The sequence below is a fragment of the Coptis chinensis genome, chromosome 8 (genome assembly GCF_015680905.1).
Source record: "Coptis chinensis isolate HL-2020 chromosome 8, ASM1568090v1, whole genome shotgun sequence".
Classification (NCBI taxonomy): domain Eukaryota; kingdom Viridiplantae; phylum Streptophyta; class Magnoliopsida; order Ranunculales; family Ranunculaceae; genus Coptis; species Coptis chinensis.
Genome location: NC_141463.1, coordinates 33,150,351 through 33,169,634, shown reverse-complemented (window position 1 = coordinate 33,169,634; position 19,284 = coordinate 33,150,351). Strand labels below are relative to the sequence as shown.

At 38.4% G+C, this 19,284-nt stretch overlaps 1 protein-coding gene across 1 annotated transcript; it reads right to left on the bottom strand.

Moving 5' to 3' along the window:
* Positions 1-1,989: 1,989 nt before the first annotated feature.
* LOC147481175 (protein CHROMATIN REMODELING 35-like) lies at positions 1,990-19,021 on the bottom strand. Its single transcript, XM_086578059.1, is given in 10 exon segments — positions 1,990-2,800; positions 2,896-3,063; positions 3,145-4,596; positions 5,303-5,347; positions 6,045-6,092; positions 6,240-7,983; positions 8,066-9,852; positions 15,732-15,938; positions 17,443-18,621; positions 18,927-19,021. Coding segments are annotated over 4 exon segments (2,133 nt in total). The 5' UTR covers positions 17,578-18,621; positions 18,927-19,021; the 3' UTR covers positions 1,990-2,800; positions 2,896-3,063; positions 3,145-4,596; positions 5,303-5,347; positions 6,045-6,092; positions 6,240-7,979.
* Positions 19,022-19,284: the final 263 nt, after the last annotated feature.

Here is a 19,284-nt window from a genome sequence, read left to right as displayed (position 1 = left end):
ACGTAATGACGTAATTGGTTAGGCAACTGCTCGGGGAAAACAATGTAATGTGGTTGTGGTAATTGGGAAGTTGCAGAATGCTAACGGGAACCGAGTACCAAGGCTGGATTTAGCTTGCGAGAGTTCGGGCGTGTATCGTTCACACAAAAAAGCAGAGAAGGCTAATAAGAGAAATACGGGAACCAAGAAACGTGGATGTCCATTTAAGTTAAGATGTATTTTCCAACGCGACACTGTCGATAGTTGGAAAATTACCGTTCTTAATGGTGTTCACAACCATCCATTAGCGAAAACCCTTGAAAGACATGCATTTGCTACTCGACTGACTGTTCCACAATTCGAGTTCTTGTCTTCTAACTGAGGATGAGAACTCTTCAAAGCGAGATTCATCTAGTTTTGAACATTCCTAACATGAGCATGAAGAGTGGGTCTCGTCATAACAATTAGAATGTACACCAAATTCTAAGCATTCTCATAAAACACCCACACCATCCAAATACGCTACTCCAAACCCACCTGCAGAGAAGTCTTCTCCGAAACCACATTTGCCACACAAAAAAAACCACACCACAGAAGAACTCTTCTCAAAAATCACCCTTACCACCTAAAACAACCTTACCATGGAATAACTCTTTTCAAAAATCACCTTTACCACCTAAAACAACCACACCACGGAATAACTCTTCTCAAAAATCACTTTAAAAGTTAGACATTGGCATCCTGAGGGAGCCAAAACATTACGGTTTGGATATTCCAAAAGAACTACACAAATATATTGTTAAAGTGGATGACCCTGTGGGTGATAGCAATTGCGGGTATAGAGCAATGTGCAATGCATTGGGAAGAAGTCAGGAAGAGTGGTCGTAGATGAGAAATGAGTTGTTACAAAAACTTAATGACAACCTCCCCCTATACTGTACATTGTACACTCACAGTGAGATTAGTTTTGTAAAACCTACAATTTCTCATACATGTGGTTGGGCACCCTATAATAAGTAGATGAGCATGCCCTTTGTTGGATATCTATTTGCTTCGAGATTTAATGTCGTCCTCATACATTTAGAAAATACGTACTGCCATCTTATCTTACCACTGAGAACCCAAGAAAATCCTGAGAGAGTAAAGAAAGTGTTGGGTACTGCTTACGTACAGGGATGTCATTTTGTCTATGTTGAACTTGTTTTTTATTGTCCGATTCCAAAACCGATGCGAAGATGGCGTAGAGCTCGACACTTAATTGCAGATAGTTGGGATACTGCATTACAAGCAAGACAAGCTCAATTTACAGCATTGAACATTCCCAATTTAGTATTGGAAGACGAGCACACTAATGATGGGTCCGAAATATCAATAATAGATGTTGACTAGGAATAAGTCTATGTAATTAATGTTTATGTGGTTGGAATTGTAATTTGGTTTTTGATACAATTTTCTTAAATTTGATGGTATTCTTTGGTCGAATTTGATGTATGGATGTATGTTTGTTTGATTTGGATGGTTTGGATTTTTGGGATTTGAACTTGAAAAAATAGAACTCTATGTTTTTCCAAGTTCAAATCCCAAACGACTTGGCCACACCGTTTGGATTAAGTTCCAAACGATATGGCCACACCGGTCAAGAGGCAAAAAAACAGAACTAAGTTTTTTCAAAGTTCAAGTCCCAAACAACATGGCCACACCGTTTGGGACTTAGGCCAAACGACATGGCCACACGGTGTTCCAAACGGTGTGGCCATGTCGTTTGGGATTTGAACTTTGAAAAATTCCAAACTTCTGTTTTTTTGCCTCTTGACCGGTGGACTTAGTCCCAAACGGTGTGGCCATGTCGTTTGGGACTGAAATTTGCCGAACCTTGATTTTTTTTTTCTTAACTTCCATATTCAACTTCCAACAATTCTAACACTTCCAAATTTCATATTCCAACAATTTTAACACTTCCAAATTCAAAACCAAACACATAAAATGGAATCGCAACATCAAATTCAAGTATTTTGAAATAAAATGGAATCGCATAACATCGAAACTAAATTCACATAACATCAAATAATATTTTGAAATAACATACGACAAAAACAAGTATTTGGGTACAGATATCACAACGTCACTCTTTACAATAAAAGCAATCTAAACTAGAACTCCAGAGTTGAGATCAATGCTCAAGCTGCTTCTTCACTTATGCTCCTTCACGATATCGTCCGCCAATGAACTGGCACCGGGTCAAATTGTATGCCTCCATGAACTCGTTCCGAGCATCGTCTGGAATCGCGGTCCCACCCAATTGCAGGCCTTGATTGAGCAAGCGAGAAACTTCATCGACCATGGGTATATACATTTATAAAATACCAAAACAAAAAAAAACAAAAACTAACGTTGTAAGGTATTAACTCACCAGATTATGATATGAAAGACTCTGTAGGGAGTAGTGATTCAAATTATCACGGTTTATCATTCGAATATGACTATTGTTTTCGTACTAACTCATGTATCTACTAACACACTCCCATGGATAAGACGGAATGGGTTCTCGATGTTCAAGTTGTATCAAGTGATTCTGCCATTTACTCCAGTATGAAACCGCAATATTAAATTTCACATCGTACTCGCGTCCGGAAGTAGTTCGCGTCGAGGTCTTTGGTCTTGGGGGATCTGAGGGTACAAACTGCATATGACCCAACTGACGCACAACCCTTGAAACATTGTACTGCTCGACATTATCAAGAAAGCATATAAACCCCTCGAAAAATGTTATTTCATCCACCGGCCGTGTAGCTCAGACTTCAGCATAGGGATATCATTCAACCTATCAAATAACATATGATCGAGAAAATTAATCATTAACTACATACTAATAATATCAATTAATAAATAAAACTATTTACATACAAAAATGTTTACATCGGTACAAGTCATATTATCAATCTTCACTCGGGTATGCTTCAATGCAGCTGTTGTGCTAGCATAAAAAGACTGAGTAACTAAGTACATATGAGCACGTGACATGCTCAACTGATAGTCCTCGTTTGGGAATAGCCTGAACACCGGGAAGTACTCATAAATCCATGCCTAGATTAATATAGACACCCAGTTAATATTGTAATAGATAGATAAAATTGACATTGAAAAGAAAAACAAAAATACTAATACCTGTTGGAGAGTGAAATAGCCTGAAACACCCTTCACCTTGGCACTTGTGGCAGTCCCAAGACCCCTGTACAAGTAAGCCAGTAAGGCTGCACCCCACGCGTAGTCTCTGATCTCGGCAAATTTCATAAGCAGTTTCAAATAACAAACGGGAACTACAGTTCCAGACGTCGGTGAAGGCAGTACATCCAAAGAAAAATAACAGATAAGCTCTCACAGCAAACTGTAACTCTTTTTGGGTTGACACCTTCTTCACAACAACCCATTTTCATCCCGTAAATCTTCATCCGTTACCTTCCCAGCAAACTGCTTCATCAAGAAATTCATCCTAACTTTGGAAGTGAACTTATTGGATTTCATCTCTGCATCTATCTTGTCCATGGGTATGCCAAGACCTTTGTAGAAGAGTTTTTTTGTCTGTTCCAGGGTCAAATCAGTGTCCCCAGTCAATGCTTTGCCTCTGATTGGAACTCCTAAGAGTTGGAAAATATCGTCCAACGTGATTGTCATCTCGCCCCACGGCATATGAAACGTGTTGGTCTCTGGATGCCACATCTCTACAAACGCAGAGGCCAACACAAGATCTTGATGTCTGTATACACCTAAGACCAGAGCACATAAGTCGGTCCTTTGAAACTCCACGTGAAAATTAGAACAGTCTGAACACTCTCCGACGATATCCCATTGTACCAATTTGTTTAGGTGCCCATGGCACTTCAACACCCCTCACTCCGCCTAAAACAACAAAAACTCAATATTAATGTATGTACAAGGTTTCGTAATACAAAATTTAAATACTAATAGACAATATATGATAATATTACATGCCCCTCCCAAACATCGCGAGCCACGTGCACCGCATAGTCATACAACAGATGTGACACATGAGGGCCACCTCCATAAACGCCTCTCTGGAACTCCAAGTCATTGTTGGACTTTCTCACAATATTCACTAGAGGTACAGGTACAGAAACTTCAGGGACTTCCTCGTCATCCTCATCCTCCTCGTCATCCTCATCCTCCGCGTCCTCCTCCTCCTCGTCATTCTCCTCTTCTACATCATCAACACCCTCTTCGTCATCTTCTTCACTATCATCTTCTTCTTCATCACCTACAGATACACTCTTCCCACGATCCATATTTACGTCATCTAAATCTACATCTACATCTTCATCTAAATCTAAATCTACATCTACATCTACATCTACATCACTCGAAACTGTCCGCTTTCTTCTCTTTTGATTTTCTAACTCTACACCATTTACTACATTATTGGGATCATCCGCTTTCTGATCCCCTCTACAGACTGATGCCGAGGTGGTGGTTGCCCTTTCTCTCTTTTTCTCAGGCTCCTTGCGACCCGAACTACTACTCCCCCTACTAACAACTTCTTAGCACCCATGAAAACACTTTTTGCTACATTCTTCACATTCACATTCTTTGTTCGAAGCATTGCTACAAAATACCCAAATAAATGAATAATAAGTAAATTGGAAAAATAAATAAATAAATAAATTTCAAGTCCCTAGAAATCAATTAATATAATTCAGAGAAGGTTAAAAGTATCTCAAATTTGTTTTCAATCAAAACTCATAGATGGAACATGCAGGTTCTTATTTCCTACAGTTTCACAAAATTAATGACATATCATACGCAATATAGTCGTTAGCAATCAAATTAAATCAACCTTAGCACGATTAAGGAGCCAGTCGTAAAAGCAGTTGCTGGAATTTGAGAGCAGGTGGGTGTTAACATTGCTAAGAGCAAGGGAAAACTGTTAACGATTATGGATGAAAGGGAAGAGGGAAACAATGATGAATAAAAAATGTATTTGTGGAATTAAGATGGTAAATAGTAAGACGAATTCAAATACCACAACAACGATGAAGCTAAACTTGACTTGGAGTATTCAGTTTGAGATGAACTTCAAGGAAAAGAAAGATATTAATTGATGGGGCGCTGGTTCACATGGCAAACATTAGCTAATGAAAAAATGAGCCCATCCATATCCAATCAGAATCTGAAAGTTACTTAAGATGCCACTGAGCATATAGCAATTTTCAATGTTCTGCAAACTGAAATCATTAACTTAAACTACCACTCTCAAGGGGCATTTGATGATGTACTTGGACAGGTAAAAACACATAGGAACAGACCATACCTGATTAACAAATGTTCGTTGAAAAGGACTTTTATCGTTGTTTAACTGCAAGGAATGCATAATAATGTAAGAAAGCCCATATTAAAAACAAACAAACAGGCAAAGAAAAGAATTACAACAAAAGTAGTGTATTCAATGGATTAGCGTAAGACTACTAGTTTCAACAAAAGCTACATCTTCCTAATAAGTTAATAAGATTATATGAACATACACTGGAAATATAGAAGTAGACAAAATAGAAAAGAGAAGCAACAACTTCAGTTAAGAGTTGTATGTATGCAACTCTCTGAGTAAAATGTTAACTGACTCGGCATTTGGTTACTATAATAGCTCGATCAACTTGTTAATAATGGTGGCGTGGACTAATTTATGCTCAAGTATTCACGCGAAACCATCAACTCATCTGGTACATAACACACCCCGTGGCCTTCTTCCACACGCTTATTACCGCAGCTTTGGCATTTGTCGCTCTTGAATGCCGGGATTGCCCGCGATAAGGACTAACACTAGCCGTGGGGTTCTTGGGACTTTCAGGTTACGATAACAACCTTGGGTAGCTATTGTCTTTGAGTTATTCACCACACCAAGATTCTCGCCATATATAATATAGAGTATAAACACATAACACAAACTACCAGATATAATATAGAGTATAAACACATAACAATTGCATGTACACCTAAATTGTTTGATACCCGAAATACACACTCAAAATCCCCAACTTTAAAGTTTAAACACTTACCAGAAATGTTCTTCAAGAAAAATTTGTAAGCAATTGTTGGTAGGATACCTGGAAGAAGACATTGATAAAACAAGTGAAGAAGAATACGATATCTCTAATCTATAATCGGCAAAATATAAAAAAATATAAAAAAAAAACACTAATTTTTTAGAGAAAATATCTTTGAAAGTGCGAGAAGAAGCTTGTGGAGTTCACCTGGAAGATGGGGTCTGTCGATAGGAAGAACACAAACGCAATTTTTGGTTTTTGGTAGGTTTTTTTGTGAATTCACGAGCGCAATTTTTTGTTTTTGGTTTTGGTAGGTTTGTTTGTGAATTTGACGAAGAGTGGTAACTGGCTATGACCGGCTTCTCGGTTTGTTGAGTGTTTTGGTTGGGGGGTGTATGGTTCGAAGTTGCGCCAACACAAATGGTAGACCCCAGCCCACCCAACACAAATCAGGGTCTGTCAGTAACAGGACTCTTATGGAAAATAACCTATGACTAAACCAACAGTGGACTGCAAGAAAAACTTTCTTCGAGATCCTGGTGGCCTGTGTAACTTCAGGACCAAATACCAAAATTTACCACAGGGTTCATCAGATTATTTTCCGCCGCAAAATAAGCAGACCATGTCTAATGTTTTTTCATTCCTTGTACAAAGCTTCTTATTGAAAACCTTTGTCGCACCAAACTGGCTTGCAATTTTCAGTCACGTACTCCACCATTGCATTGCTGTAAGTATGGTTCTCACAGTGATAGCCTCCCTATTGTATTAGAGTTATGGTCTGAACAAGCTAATCAGAAGTCCCCTTCTAGTAAGGATTATTAGAAGTTGTGAAGACACTTGATTAAAAATGATTTACTTGCTCCTGATCTTTAACTACATTCAGTCAACACAATTGAGGCTAAAGTAGCCTATGAGATCGCAGGGTAGACGACTTGGTCTACCTTTGCGTTCATTCCCCACAGATGCAGGGGCGGGTCCAGGATTATCAGGATGACGGTGCCTAGTCCTCACCATTATAGTTCAGGGCTTGCACAAATTCTTACCTTTTGAATTCGTCACAGCAAGGTAAACACCATTAGCTCCGCACGTGAAGAACTAAAAGTGACAAAAGTCAGCAGGGAGGCACCCAACACCGCCCAAAAACTGGGTTACAGGCTCATAGCCACATTAAACTGGATGTGCATCTAGACTTACGTTCAAATATGGATCCTGATCATATTGTTCATTGTTGACTATATTCACTTGCAAAAACCCACAACTCAACCACCAAAAGTGCTTGGAAGGGGGTAAGATGAAAGATTGATATATAACATTATCACCTCGCGGCATCACCAGACTTGATTCATAGGAACAAGCAGAATTAAATTCATGAGAATTTAAACTAAAATTCTTACGATTGAATGAAAGGGATAACTTCCAAGACAAGCCCGATTAGACAAACTTGGAACTCGGGTATGGTACATTTGTATATAGGAACACTTGGAACTCGGGTATGGTACATTTGTATATAGGAACACTTGGAACTCGGGTATGGTACATTTGTATATAGGAACACGTCTATGCATGATATAGTTTCTTCATTTCCATTCAATACTCACAAAAGCCAACAAATAGATAGTTTGCTCACACCCACAGTGAATTACTCTGTCAACTCTTTACATATTTTCTCAAAAGGAAAGAGTAATTAGATAAAAGGAGTCTAGATTTTCTATGTCATCCAAAGAAGAAGAAACAGAAACTGCAATTTCGTTAAACAAACAACTAAGAACCAAAAGAAAGTATGTGAAGGAAGGGCATCACAGATAAACAAGATGCATAGTGTTGCAAAATTAGTGTTGGACTATCTTACCCCAGGTATTGCACAACAAAAACCATTTTTTGAAAAATGAGTCTTCAGCGTACAACACTACAACCTGAACTAGCAAAGCCGCCATAAGACATGATTATTCACCTGCAGGAAAAATAGAATTTGAGCTGTTTAAACCAAAAGAGCAAGTTACCAAAACACAATCTATACACCAATTCTTACTAACCTTCTGTACACATCTTTCACATCCTCCCTCAGTGAATGGTTTCCCCAAAAGTCATCACCACTTTGATTTAAATCGATGGCTTCCATCTCAAAATTTGGACTACCAGATAACTCTCTCCATTCAAACCACATCTTTGAAACTAACTCTTTTCTGCAGCTGGTATTGTAGTTTTCCTCTTCTGGAGAATCAGAAGCCACTAACCTGTAGGTGAACACTTTCCTTACTTGGCCTGGTCGGAATGCACGCCCAATTGCTTGGCGGGTGACTGATGGATTGAGATGCACATCCATAATCAATATGCTGGACGTTCCAACAAGAGAGATGCCCTCTCCACACGCTTTGATTGACCCAAAGAACACCTTCGCGTCTGCGGAGCTGTTGAAACGCTCCATAGACCTCTCCCTCTCCTCATAGCTGGACTCACCGGTGATCATGAAGATTTCCTTTCCAACCCTCCAACCCTTGGTGTGAACCACCAACCTTTCCATAAATTTTAGGGGAAGACGGTATTGACTAAATACAAGAAGTCTCTCTCCAGAAGATTCACATAGTCCCAAGATACTGAGAAAAAACTTGGCCTTCATCCCCTCTCTTATATCCATTTTGCTTAACAACTTTTCCAACTTCTCTTCATTGAATCTGCAGCCCTTATCACCCATGCCAGCACCCTCAGAGACCTCTTTGAACTCTTTTAACAGAGGATGCAGATAAACAGCAGTCCCTATTGAAGTTTTCTTGAACATCTCCAATTTCTTTAAACTCTCAATAATATGTCTCTATTTTGGGCTGAGATTTAGAAGAACAGTACAATCAACAAGACCAGGAAATTCATCAAGAAAATCTCCTCTGTAATAGTGAAGAACATTGCTAGACATTTCCCGCAGATCTTGTATGACTGTTACTTTTCTTATAAGGTTTTCATCCTTCTGCAAAGTCATCTCAACCGTGTCAAAGAACACTTCATCTACACCAGCCTTAGCTTGCCTCCTCCCACTAGATATCTGTGCTCTACTCATGATACGCCTCTTGATAGTTTTGGAAGAATTAGACTTCAGAAACCTAGGGCGGACAAGATCTAATAAATTGAACACTTCTTTCACATGATTTTGAAATAAGATCCCAGACAACACAACTTTTCGAGGTGTTTGAACTTTTGCCAGTGAGCTTAGTATATCAGTGTCCTTATTCCTTGGAGTATGGCCTTCATCACAAATGAGGATTGTTGGGACCTTCAGAAGTATGTCATGACAGGCAACTGCAGCACTGCTACTTTCACTCTTACTGACAATATTAGCGAATTGCTTGTACCCTAAGAACAAAATCCCCATGTGCTCAACCCATTGCTTCAAAATTATTAATTGTTCCTCCCGACTCTCTGCCTTGGAAGTATAGAAGTCGTATAAAAGAAAGTCTTCTACTTGCCATATAGAGAACTCTTTCTTCCATGTAGCCAGAATGCCTTTTGGTAGTACAACAAGTGGTCTAGCATCTGGGTACTTTGCTAGGAAACTCTGAATGAAACTGATAACCATAAATATTTTACCAGATCCTGGAGCGTGGGCTAGGATGCAACCACCTGGGACATCAGATACCAAATTCCTAGCCAAGAAATTAAACCCTTCAAGCTGATGTGCCTTCATCTGCTTCATGTGTCTTGGATGCACAGATATATTGAACACTGCGAGATCATGAGCACTATGAACTTCAGAAAATGGAGCGGTTTCACATTCTTCTCTTTCCTTCGTACTCCGAGATTCATACATGTAAGTCCGCAAGGTCTTTGAAACCTTATCAATGGAGAAGCAAGTATCAGTATACCAGAATATCCACTCTGAAGTAATTATTCCAACTTGGGAATCAAGTATTTGGGTCCATGCGTCCTGATGAACCAAATGTTTAATCTAATGCAAAAGCGACTGTAAGCACAAACCTTCCCCCATTGGAAGTCAAATATTGTTTCGATGCACTTGTTGATAACACCACAGAACCGACAAACATACCCAAGATCTTCCTTGAGAACAAAAGAATGGTCGCATCCGTTTCCTTTATTGTCAGTATGTTCGACACTATCTTTTGTAGCACCGTACAAAAAAAGAAAATCAAAATATGAGTTGATTAATATCGACAGCGATACAAACACAGAATCTTCAGCACCAAAAGTTCCAGCATAAACATAGTAATACTGCTATGTAACATACTGCTCCAGTATCTTGCAAGATTGTTTTATTTATTTCTTTCAAAACAATTCGAATTTAGACACTGCAGAAAGCGATAAAGCTAGTGGAAATCTCCTGGAGGACCAAGGAGAGCAACAGCTTGAGCTGCCTCACTAATCAGAAATATAAGTAGCTTTTTGAGGTTACAAATGAGTGTGATCACAACTTGTTTTAGTTTTGTTGAAAACCGGGATGTTTGGTATAGTCACACATGGGATGTTTAAAGCTTTGTTATATAGTATAAAAGTTCCTGGTCCTCTCTACTTATCACCAATTGGTTTTTAGTTGTATACTAAGTTTAAGATGGTATCAGAACAGGTGGGCAGAGAAACAGAGAATGGTATATTATGTAAATTTACATTTTTATTAAAAGGAACTTATTAGAGCTTCGGAAAAGGTACGCTTTGGAAGCTAAGAGGATGGATGTGAAATGTCTAGACCACTTAGATACAGATACTTCTAGAAGCTTATTTCTATATCTATTTAATTCCAATTACAAATCCCACTACTAATCTCAATCTTCATGGAATTAGCAGTTACATCTTCGCAGAACACTATATAAACAACCAAGAAATCAATCTCAAGAAATACGCCATTAGAGACTTCATCCCAGATCTACATTTTGGGTACGTAGGCAACCTTCTTCTCGAGGTTTAGTCTCATCTCCTCTCACAAACCATTCTTATTGAAGGCCTCCTTAAAGCTCATAGCCGCATACCACTACTGGGTTGTCTTTGACATTCTTGAACAGATCCTTTATCTTCCACAATCACTCTTTTGCGTCATTCATAAACAATAGTGACCTGCTCCCAAGTCTCTAAAGACCTTCAAGAGATTGAAATACTCCAAATCTTGCCGCAAAACCCTATCACAGTCTATATGTGTGGCAATGCACAACCACTTGATGTGCTTCTCAGCGACACACCAATCTCAAACCCAAGGTGACTGTAGAGATCCACCACCACCGCAACAAAACCATGGTGTTACAACAACACAAGGTCCACCAATTGGACTTGGACCAAAAACACAACAACAACGTCAAAAACAGCTCCTTCACCAACAACAACAGCTGCAAGGTGAACAACAACATGATACCGCAGATCCAAGAATTAATGATATTTTACCAACACCAGTGGGGTCAACACAGACATCATCATTGCCAACCTCCAACATATGCAACGCGAAGTAGACCACCTACATCAGCTATTCAAAGGGCCAATCCAAAAGGATTCGACGCCCCAAGAGCGTAGAAAAGATGCACGACGAGGTGATGATCAACACTCACCAAGGGATGGAAACAATGTGATGTAGATTAAACTGGCGGAAGCTTCAGTTTATCAAATCTATTCTTGAATTAAACAAAACAACTAAAACTAAAAGAAATCTTTATTTCTCTCTGAAATATTCTCAATAACACAACTCTCCCTGAACCCTAATTACAAACTCATTATTTATATTAATCCTAAAATCTATAAACCAATAGGAACACGGCATGTGTCAACAACTAAAATAGAATAACTTAAACTAGTGGGCTCACGACCCATGGGCTTGGACTCAGCTAAGGGGCGCACACGTATAACCCTTGACAGACGAACTAATGCTCTGCATCATTCTCCCCAGTTTGAAAAGAACTCGTCTCGAGTTTGTATACGCAATGGACTGATGAAATTCACTATAGCTGATGCCCATCACTCTCCTGCTGTTCAAACGAATTCGACCTCGAATTTTGCCCAGATAATTACTCACAAGAATAAGAATGCACCATAATGTATGCAAGTTTGCAAAATCACCATATGCAAAGCGATGCAAGAAGAAAGATGTAAAACCACCAACATGATTTCTCTGTTTTATGAGAATACTACCACATCCCAAAACAGAAAATGTGCATACCTCCAATTGTAACTTTAGATGCACAGATCTAAAGAGCTTTGTATAATTAATATTAAAATCGAGACAAAGAAGGAGTAGTGACACAAAATTCAAATTCATCTGCTCCGTATTCATAAAATATTGGTGGAGTATCTAAAAAACTATCATGTTCTTCCTCTGGACAAACATCAAAAATAGGAGGGGAATCCCAATCAACATAGTTTAACTCCATATTACATCCCTCACCAACAAATAAATCCTCAGTAGAAGAAAAAATAGAATAAGCCATAACGGGCATAAAAGTGGATGCATCATGGCTATCCACTGTAGGGCTTGGTGCGACTTGAACAGGGCTTGCTGTCTCGATTTCTGGTTTTTTATCGTACTTATTTTTCTCATGTGATGTAAGAGAGAAAAACATACTAGATTCCCGTGCTTCAGCCAAGAATGTCGTACACATAGTGGTTTCTATATCTGGTGGTTTGAGCGGTTCCAAGATTAATTTCCTGCCGTTATGCAAGAATGAGTGAGTGTTCTTGGCACCATCATGAATACTCCTGTGATCAAACTGCCAAGGACGCCCTAGTAGAAGATGACAAACGTCCATTGGAACAACAGTGCACATTACTGTATCTTCGTAAGGTCCTATATAGTCAGTGAAACTAAACATTGATGATTGACTGTCACTGGATCTCCCTTTTTAAACCATTGGATAGAAAATGGTTTAGGATGTTTAGTGGTATGTAGTCCTAGTTTATCGACCATCTCTTGGGAAACTAGGTTATCAGTAGAACCACCATCAATAACAACAGTACACAACTTACCTTTACTGATACATCTGGTTCTGAAAATAAAATGGCGCTTCCATGTCTCCTTATCACCCTCCCCAATGATCATTGCTGGTGTTGCAACTAAGGAGAAGTGTGTTGTTGACATTACTGGGTCTTGTGAATATTGTTTCAGGGAACTCTGAGCTGACGGTTTTGCTTGAACAATTGAAGTCAACACTGTTTTTAACACGGTGTCCTCAGTACTTGGTGCTTCCCACAAAGGCTCACCTAGATTGGGATTAGGCGCATCCCAGTCAATTTCAACACCAGTACCCCATCCTACATCCCAGTCGTCTTCATCAAACTAATTTAATTCTGATTCTGTCATGCCAGTCAGATCTATCAGCATAGCTCTGTAAAGATTGAAATTTTAATATTTAGAAATAAAGATAATCGTTTTTTTTATCTTGAAAGAAGAAAAATTGAATCTCCAATGAGAAAAGAAACAAAATATTGAAATTTAATTTCAGGTGAACAGTAACGCATGAATAGTGTCCCCGATGAACAGTGTTTCGTGAACAGTACCGATGAACAATAACACGAAAAATTAAAACGATTAAGAAAAGAAAATTGGATTTTACTCAGGAACGATTCGTGCTCCGATACCAAATGATGTAGATTAAACTGGCGGAAGCTTCAGTTTATCAAATCTACTCTTGAATTAAACAAAACAACTAAAACTAAAAGAAATCTTTATTTCTCTCTGAAATATTCTCAATAACACAACTCTTCCTAAACCCTAATTACAAACCCATTATTTATACTAATCCTAAAATCTATAAACCAATAGGAACACGACATGTGTCAACAACTAAAATAGAATAACTTAAACTAGTGGGCTCACAACCCATGTGCTTGGACTCAGCTAAGGGGCGCACACGTATAACACTTGACAGATGAACTAATGCTCTGCATCATCTCCCCAGTTTGAAAAGAACTCGTCTCGAGTTTGTATACGCAATGGACTGATGAAATTCGCTGTAGCTGATGCCCATCACAATGTATGGGATAGACTTGGGGGAAACGAACAACAGCTCCCATCACCAAGGAATGGCACACCGCTCAATGCCAAGAGATCCAAACAACTAGACAGATTACCATGCTCACCTCGCAGACACCCAAGCTGCGAGGATTCACAACACCGAGATGATGCTGGTAGCAAGTCATCACGTCCCAAGAATTATGGGAGTTACAGATCTAGGAGCCATGACCTCAGTCATGCTTCTGGCTCTCATCATATTGTCCGGCCGTCACCTGATCGCCGCAATAACAAAGAACATGAACCCGAGTTCTCACCTGACTGATGCCGCTCACCTGAACCTCCAGGATGACAAGAACATGAACACGAACGCTCACCTGATTGCCGCCGAACACTTGAACCTCCACGGCAACATGATCATCCTGACCATTATGATCACCGCTCAAAATCTCCAAATAGAAACAAGTCCACAGATTGTCAAGGAAGCCACCAACAACTTCCACAAAACTCAACCACTCAAGATCTGAGAAACAAGATAGATGCACGCAGGTTGGAGGAACTCATACTTAAGGGTGGCTTGAATGGCCAAGAAGAAAAGACTCATATGATTGCCAATGGTGGTTACCATGGTTCACCAAATAATCGCAACCCAATAGAAGAAAAAGGGATCAGACTCGCAATGGCAGCAAAATCTGTAGATCGAAACGAGATCAAATCCGCAAACTTTTGTAAATCTGTTAAGACTAGACAGGTTCAACTCGGGCTCAGAGAAAATAAACCCGAGTGCAACCAGCCAATTCAGAATCTAAAATGTTTGACTCTGCTATACAAAAATCCCAGTTGAGCAACACCTATTCGATTTTTAAATAAAACGAAGATGAAGACAAATTATGGGTCTGTTTCTTTTAAATTTTATTTTTTTAATTGCTGATGTGGTCGATCAGTTTTTCTAAGTATGCCACGGTTAATCCACATAAAACTTCATTCCTGCATGATTTTAAACAAAGATGACCTTTCAGTAGTGAATGTATCGTAGGAATCAGTGTACTTGGCCAATTGGACAACAAGGAAGACCCCCTTTCTATTCTAAAATACTCCTAAAGAACATTGTTGAGGAGGTGACGAAGTTCATATATATACATGTCTAAAGTTCTGTTGTGAATTATTTGGCTAACATCTTGCAACAATAGCTTTTATAGATCTTATCTTCAGCTTGAAAATCATTAACAATAAGGCGACATTCATACACTATATGTACGATCAAAGAATCTCTAGTCACTGATCCAGGTTGGCTTTGCCTTAAACCAAACTTCCTAACCAAAAAACAAATTAATCAACTTCTTGTTTCCGCACAACGAGACAAATATTTAATTATTAAAATTAGCATGCCTATAACCCTTAATAAGTACCGAGGAAGGTAAAACGCACATTTACAATGAAAATTTTCCAATGTTACATGATCAAAGAGACCAAGCATGTAACAATCTGTGTATAGGTGTTGTACTGCAAAACTATCTGGAAACACAATAGGAAATTCAACGTTGAGAAACACAATTGGAAAAAGAAGAACTCCATAATATCATGTCCACAGTCACTGCATTTCTTATCTTTCTTACAAACATCTCACAATTGGCATACGTTTTCAATATGAAATTAAGTGATTTATGATTCATAATCAGAAGAGATACTAAACATGATCCTAACGATTAACACAAAACAACAACAGCACTATCTCAAATATTTAAGACTGGCTCTAGTGCGAGTAAAAATACCTTAGAGCATTGCAATGCTTCAGTCATTTCCTTCCATATGTCTCCAAGACCATCGTCAGAATTATTTTGAGAAATGATTTTATGTCTCTCTAAAGTTTCTTGCACACCGACATATACACCTTTATCTTTTTCTTTTTCTTTTTTTGCTTCATCATTCAAACTTTCCTGCTCTTTTGTTATAACTTTACCTTCTAGACCATCTCTGCCCTGAAATTGATTATAAATCAGTAGAAATCTTTAAAATATTGATAATATACTTTAATAGCAATAGTTACTTATTACATGGGGACTCACTCTCCTTAAATAAAGAGAGCACACATTCTAACTCTTATGCACTCAATGTGGGACAAAATCACATACTAGAACTTCTATATATCTCAAAAAAGTGTACGATCAGAATGCACATGCCATTTATCATTCGAAAACAATTAACACAATAATAATGCATCACTCTTTTATAATAAGAAAGTCAAAGAAAGAGACTGAGAACCGTGACAAGTTTCTATGATAGAATGAACAGAACAAAAAGCACTAAATTTTCAGTCAATATTTGGAAATGATAAACAGAGAAAATAAGGAAACCCAGACGTATGAAAGAACATCTAAATATTTGTATCTATAATTGTACCTTTGTAATAAATGCATCAAAACATCTAAATTATATAATATCAGAATATCAGAAATACTTGTATCTATAATTCTACCTTTGTAATAAATGCATCAAAACATCTAAATATTGGGAAAGAAATCCTACGTTTTGATGATTGTGGTACGAAAAAATAGGTCTCACTGTAACACAGAATTTATTCGGCTGTTGGTGGTGGAGATGAAGTGATTGGAAAATATGAGGGTTCAAGGTTTTTGGAGCTAAACCCACCATGCTGGTTGCCTACATATCCGTAGAGTGGAATCAAGCTCATATGTGTAGTTCTTCAGTGTAGATGGCCAATGGCATAGAATTACAATGGAGAAATATGTGAGAGCCAGGCACAAGTGCGTTGGTGAGATTATTTGCAGTCCTTACAGCATGACCATCTACAATAGCAATCATAAACAATACTAAAGTCATCTTTTTCATTCTGGTTCCTCCATTCTCTTTTTGAAGACACTTGGGTTCAATTCACTCTTCAAGGTTGCATACAACAGATTTTGGATTATTGTCCATTGTGTATGGCTGATGATGAGTCAACTAGCCATACTCTTTTTTGTGTTTTCTCTGTTGGTGAGTGGTATTTTTTAATCTCTGACATATGGGCTACGTTGGGTGTGCCCTGGTTCACTAAGCCAGCTTTGGAGTCTACTTTTCCTCTACCATCATGTGTGGTCAATTGCTTGAGACTTTGAGAAAACTAATGAACATTTAAAGGATCCATTCAGGAGTTATCATAACCATAATCTTTTGGTACAAGAAACTGTAAGAATTTAAAATTCTAATTTTTTTTGTTCTTTAGTCCAAGGCAAGGAAGTACTTGGGGGTTCTTCCGGCAATTTGTTTTACGAGGGAAGCCATCATGTTTTAAGGGTGAGAGCCTAGTGCAACTTCAGAAACGTTTTTGACAATACTGATCCCTTATTTATAACCTAAGAAATTATTTCTAACATCAATAAGTAACCAATGACAATTACATACACTAAAGAACAAGTGATGCAACTGATACAGACACATACAAAATGGAAAAAAAAAAACACAAACACATACACACACACTTACCGCAAGATCTTTAATTGGGTTTCCATCAAGTGCCTCCTTCAAGACAGCCTCCTGATGACGCAAAGACGCACTTCGATTTGCAACAAGAAAAGTACTCTCTGTTCCAGTAATCACGTGTTGAGGCACTTGGGACATAGCACAGTTTAATGCCTTCAAAATTTCAAATTGTATCCCGAGTCTTGTGTGGTCCCAATCTTCTCTGCATTTTCTTTTTCAACGAAAACAGTATTTTCAACTGATATTTTCTTAGTTTTTTCAAAACCATCAAGTGCTTCCTTCAAGACAACCTCCGGATTGTGCAAAGAAGCCTTCCGATTGCTCTCAAGAGCAGTACTAGAGGTTGTTTCTGTAGTCACGTGCATGTTGGTATCACGTTGTTTACCATGATCTTCGTGAAATGATGTATCCGAATGAGTAATAAGACCTTCTTCTTGATCAATATCTAAGTTATATGGACTTCGTGATTCAGAAACTTGTGGGATTCCATACTTTGATGCCTCCAAATTGTTTTGTGTCTTCCCAATATGCTCAGAAATTTCTTCTTCATCTGAATCAAGGCTTACAACCAAATTGTTCTTATCATTCTCACAACCATTTACAGAATGTAAGCCTTTACAACCACAACCTCGCGAGTCTTCCATAGGTGATCCACAGATTGATTTTGATTCTTCTACTCCAGGAGGACTAATTATAACACAGTCATCGTCGGAATCATCAATATCTATTAACGCAAACTGACTGGACTGAGGTGACTGAGTACGCAAGCCACTTGAAGATGACTGAGGTGAAAAATCTAGATGGCGTTTGGGAACTGGTGGAGATAATGCAGATACAGGACTTGACATTCGTTTCCTCCGTGCAATAAGTCCTTCAATATCTTTGGTGACACTCCCAAAAACACCACTATCTAGTTGTTCATTCCTTCATATTTAAGTACAGAAAATGGGTCAGAGTAGTCTATGACATCAGGACGAGTTTTGTTCCTCTCGCGTTTAGATCCACGACGCAAACTGTTGACCGAGGGCTTTGTACTACTAACATTCTTTGCACTGAATAATTTCTTTTTTAGCGCAAGAACGTCTTTGATATCTTTGGAAGCAGTCCCATAACAACCAAATTTCAGTCCTTCTAGATTTGGAGCATAAAATTTCATCCTTTTATGCCTCAATGGGTGAAGCTCTGTGTGGCACAGAAGGTTACGCAGAACAGAAATAAGAACGAAGCGGTACTAAGAAAAAATAAACAACTACAGAAATGAAATTCTGTCACAAAAAAGTGAAGTAATAATACACAAAAGATGAGGATATTAATCAAAACTAAATGTTGTGATGTAAGAACATTAGCTCAGTACACGAGCACAAGTAATTTACGTTCTGCTACCTGATTTACAGCATTAGAATTCAATTCTACGTTTGTGAGATGTATCAAGAAACAGGCTAGCTAAACATGAACATTAGAATTCAAGTTATGCTTTCATTCCTTACCTTAAAAAGAACAAAACAAGAGATAGGTGTTGTTTCGTTTCAAAGAAAGGGATGAACTAAGTAAGAAATAATCAGAGAGAAGAAGAAGAAGAAAGAAGGATGTACATGCATGGAGAGCAAAGAAACTTAGCGAGTAAGAGTGCAGGACGTACAGTCAGAGTGACTTTTTGATGACTGTACACTTTAATTCGTTGCTTCCCAGATGTTATGGGGAATAAAATCTGGTGGTCCATGACCCCAGATATTTGCAACAACTCTTGTGCCAAATATTTTATTTTGATTGCTGTTTTCAAGACCAAAATTAATCAGCCCGGGTCATCAAAATTAATAAGTTATTTCGTACAAGTTTTACACGCGT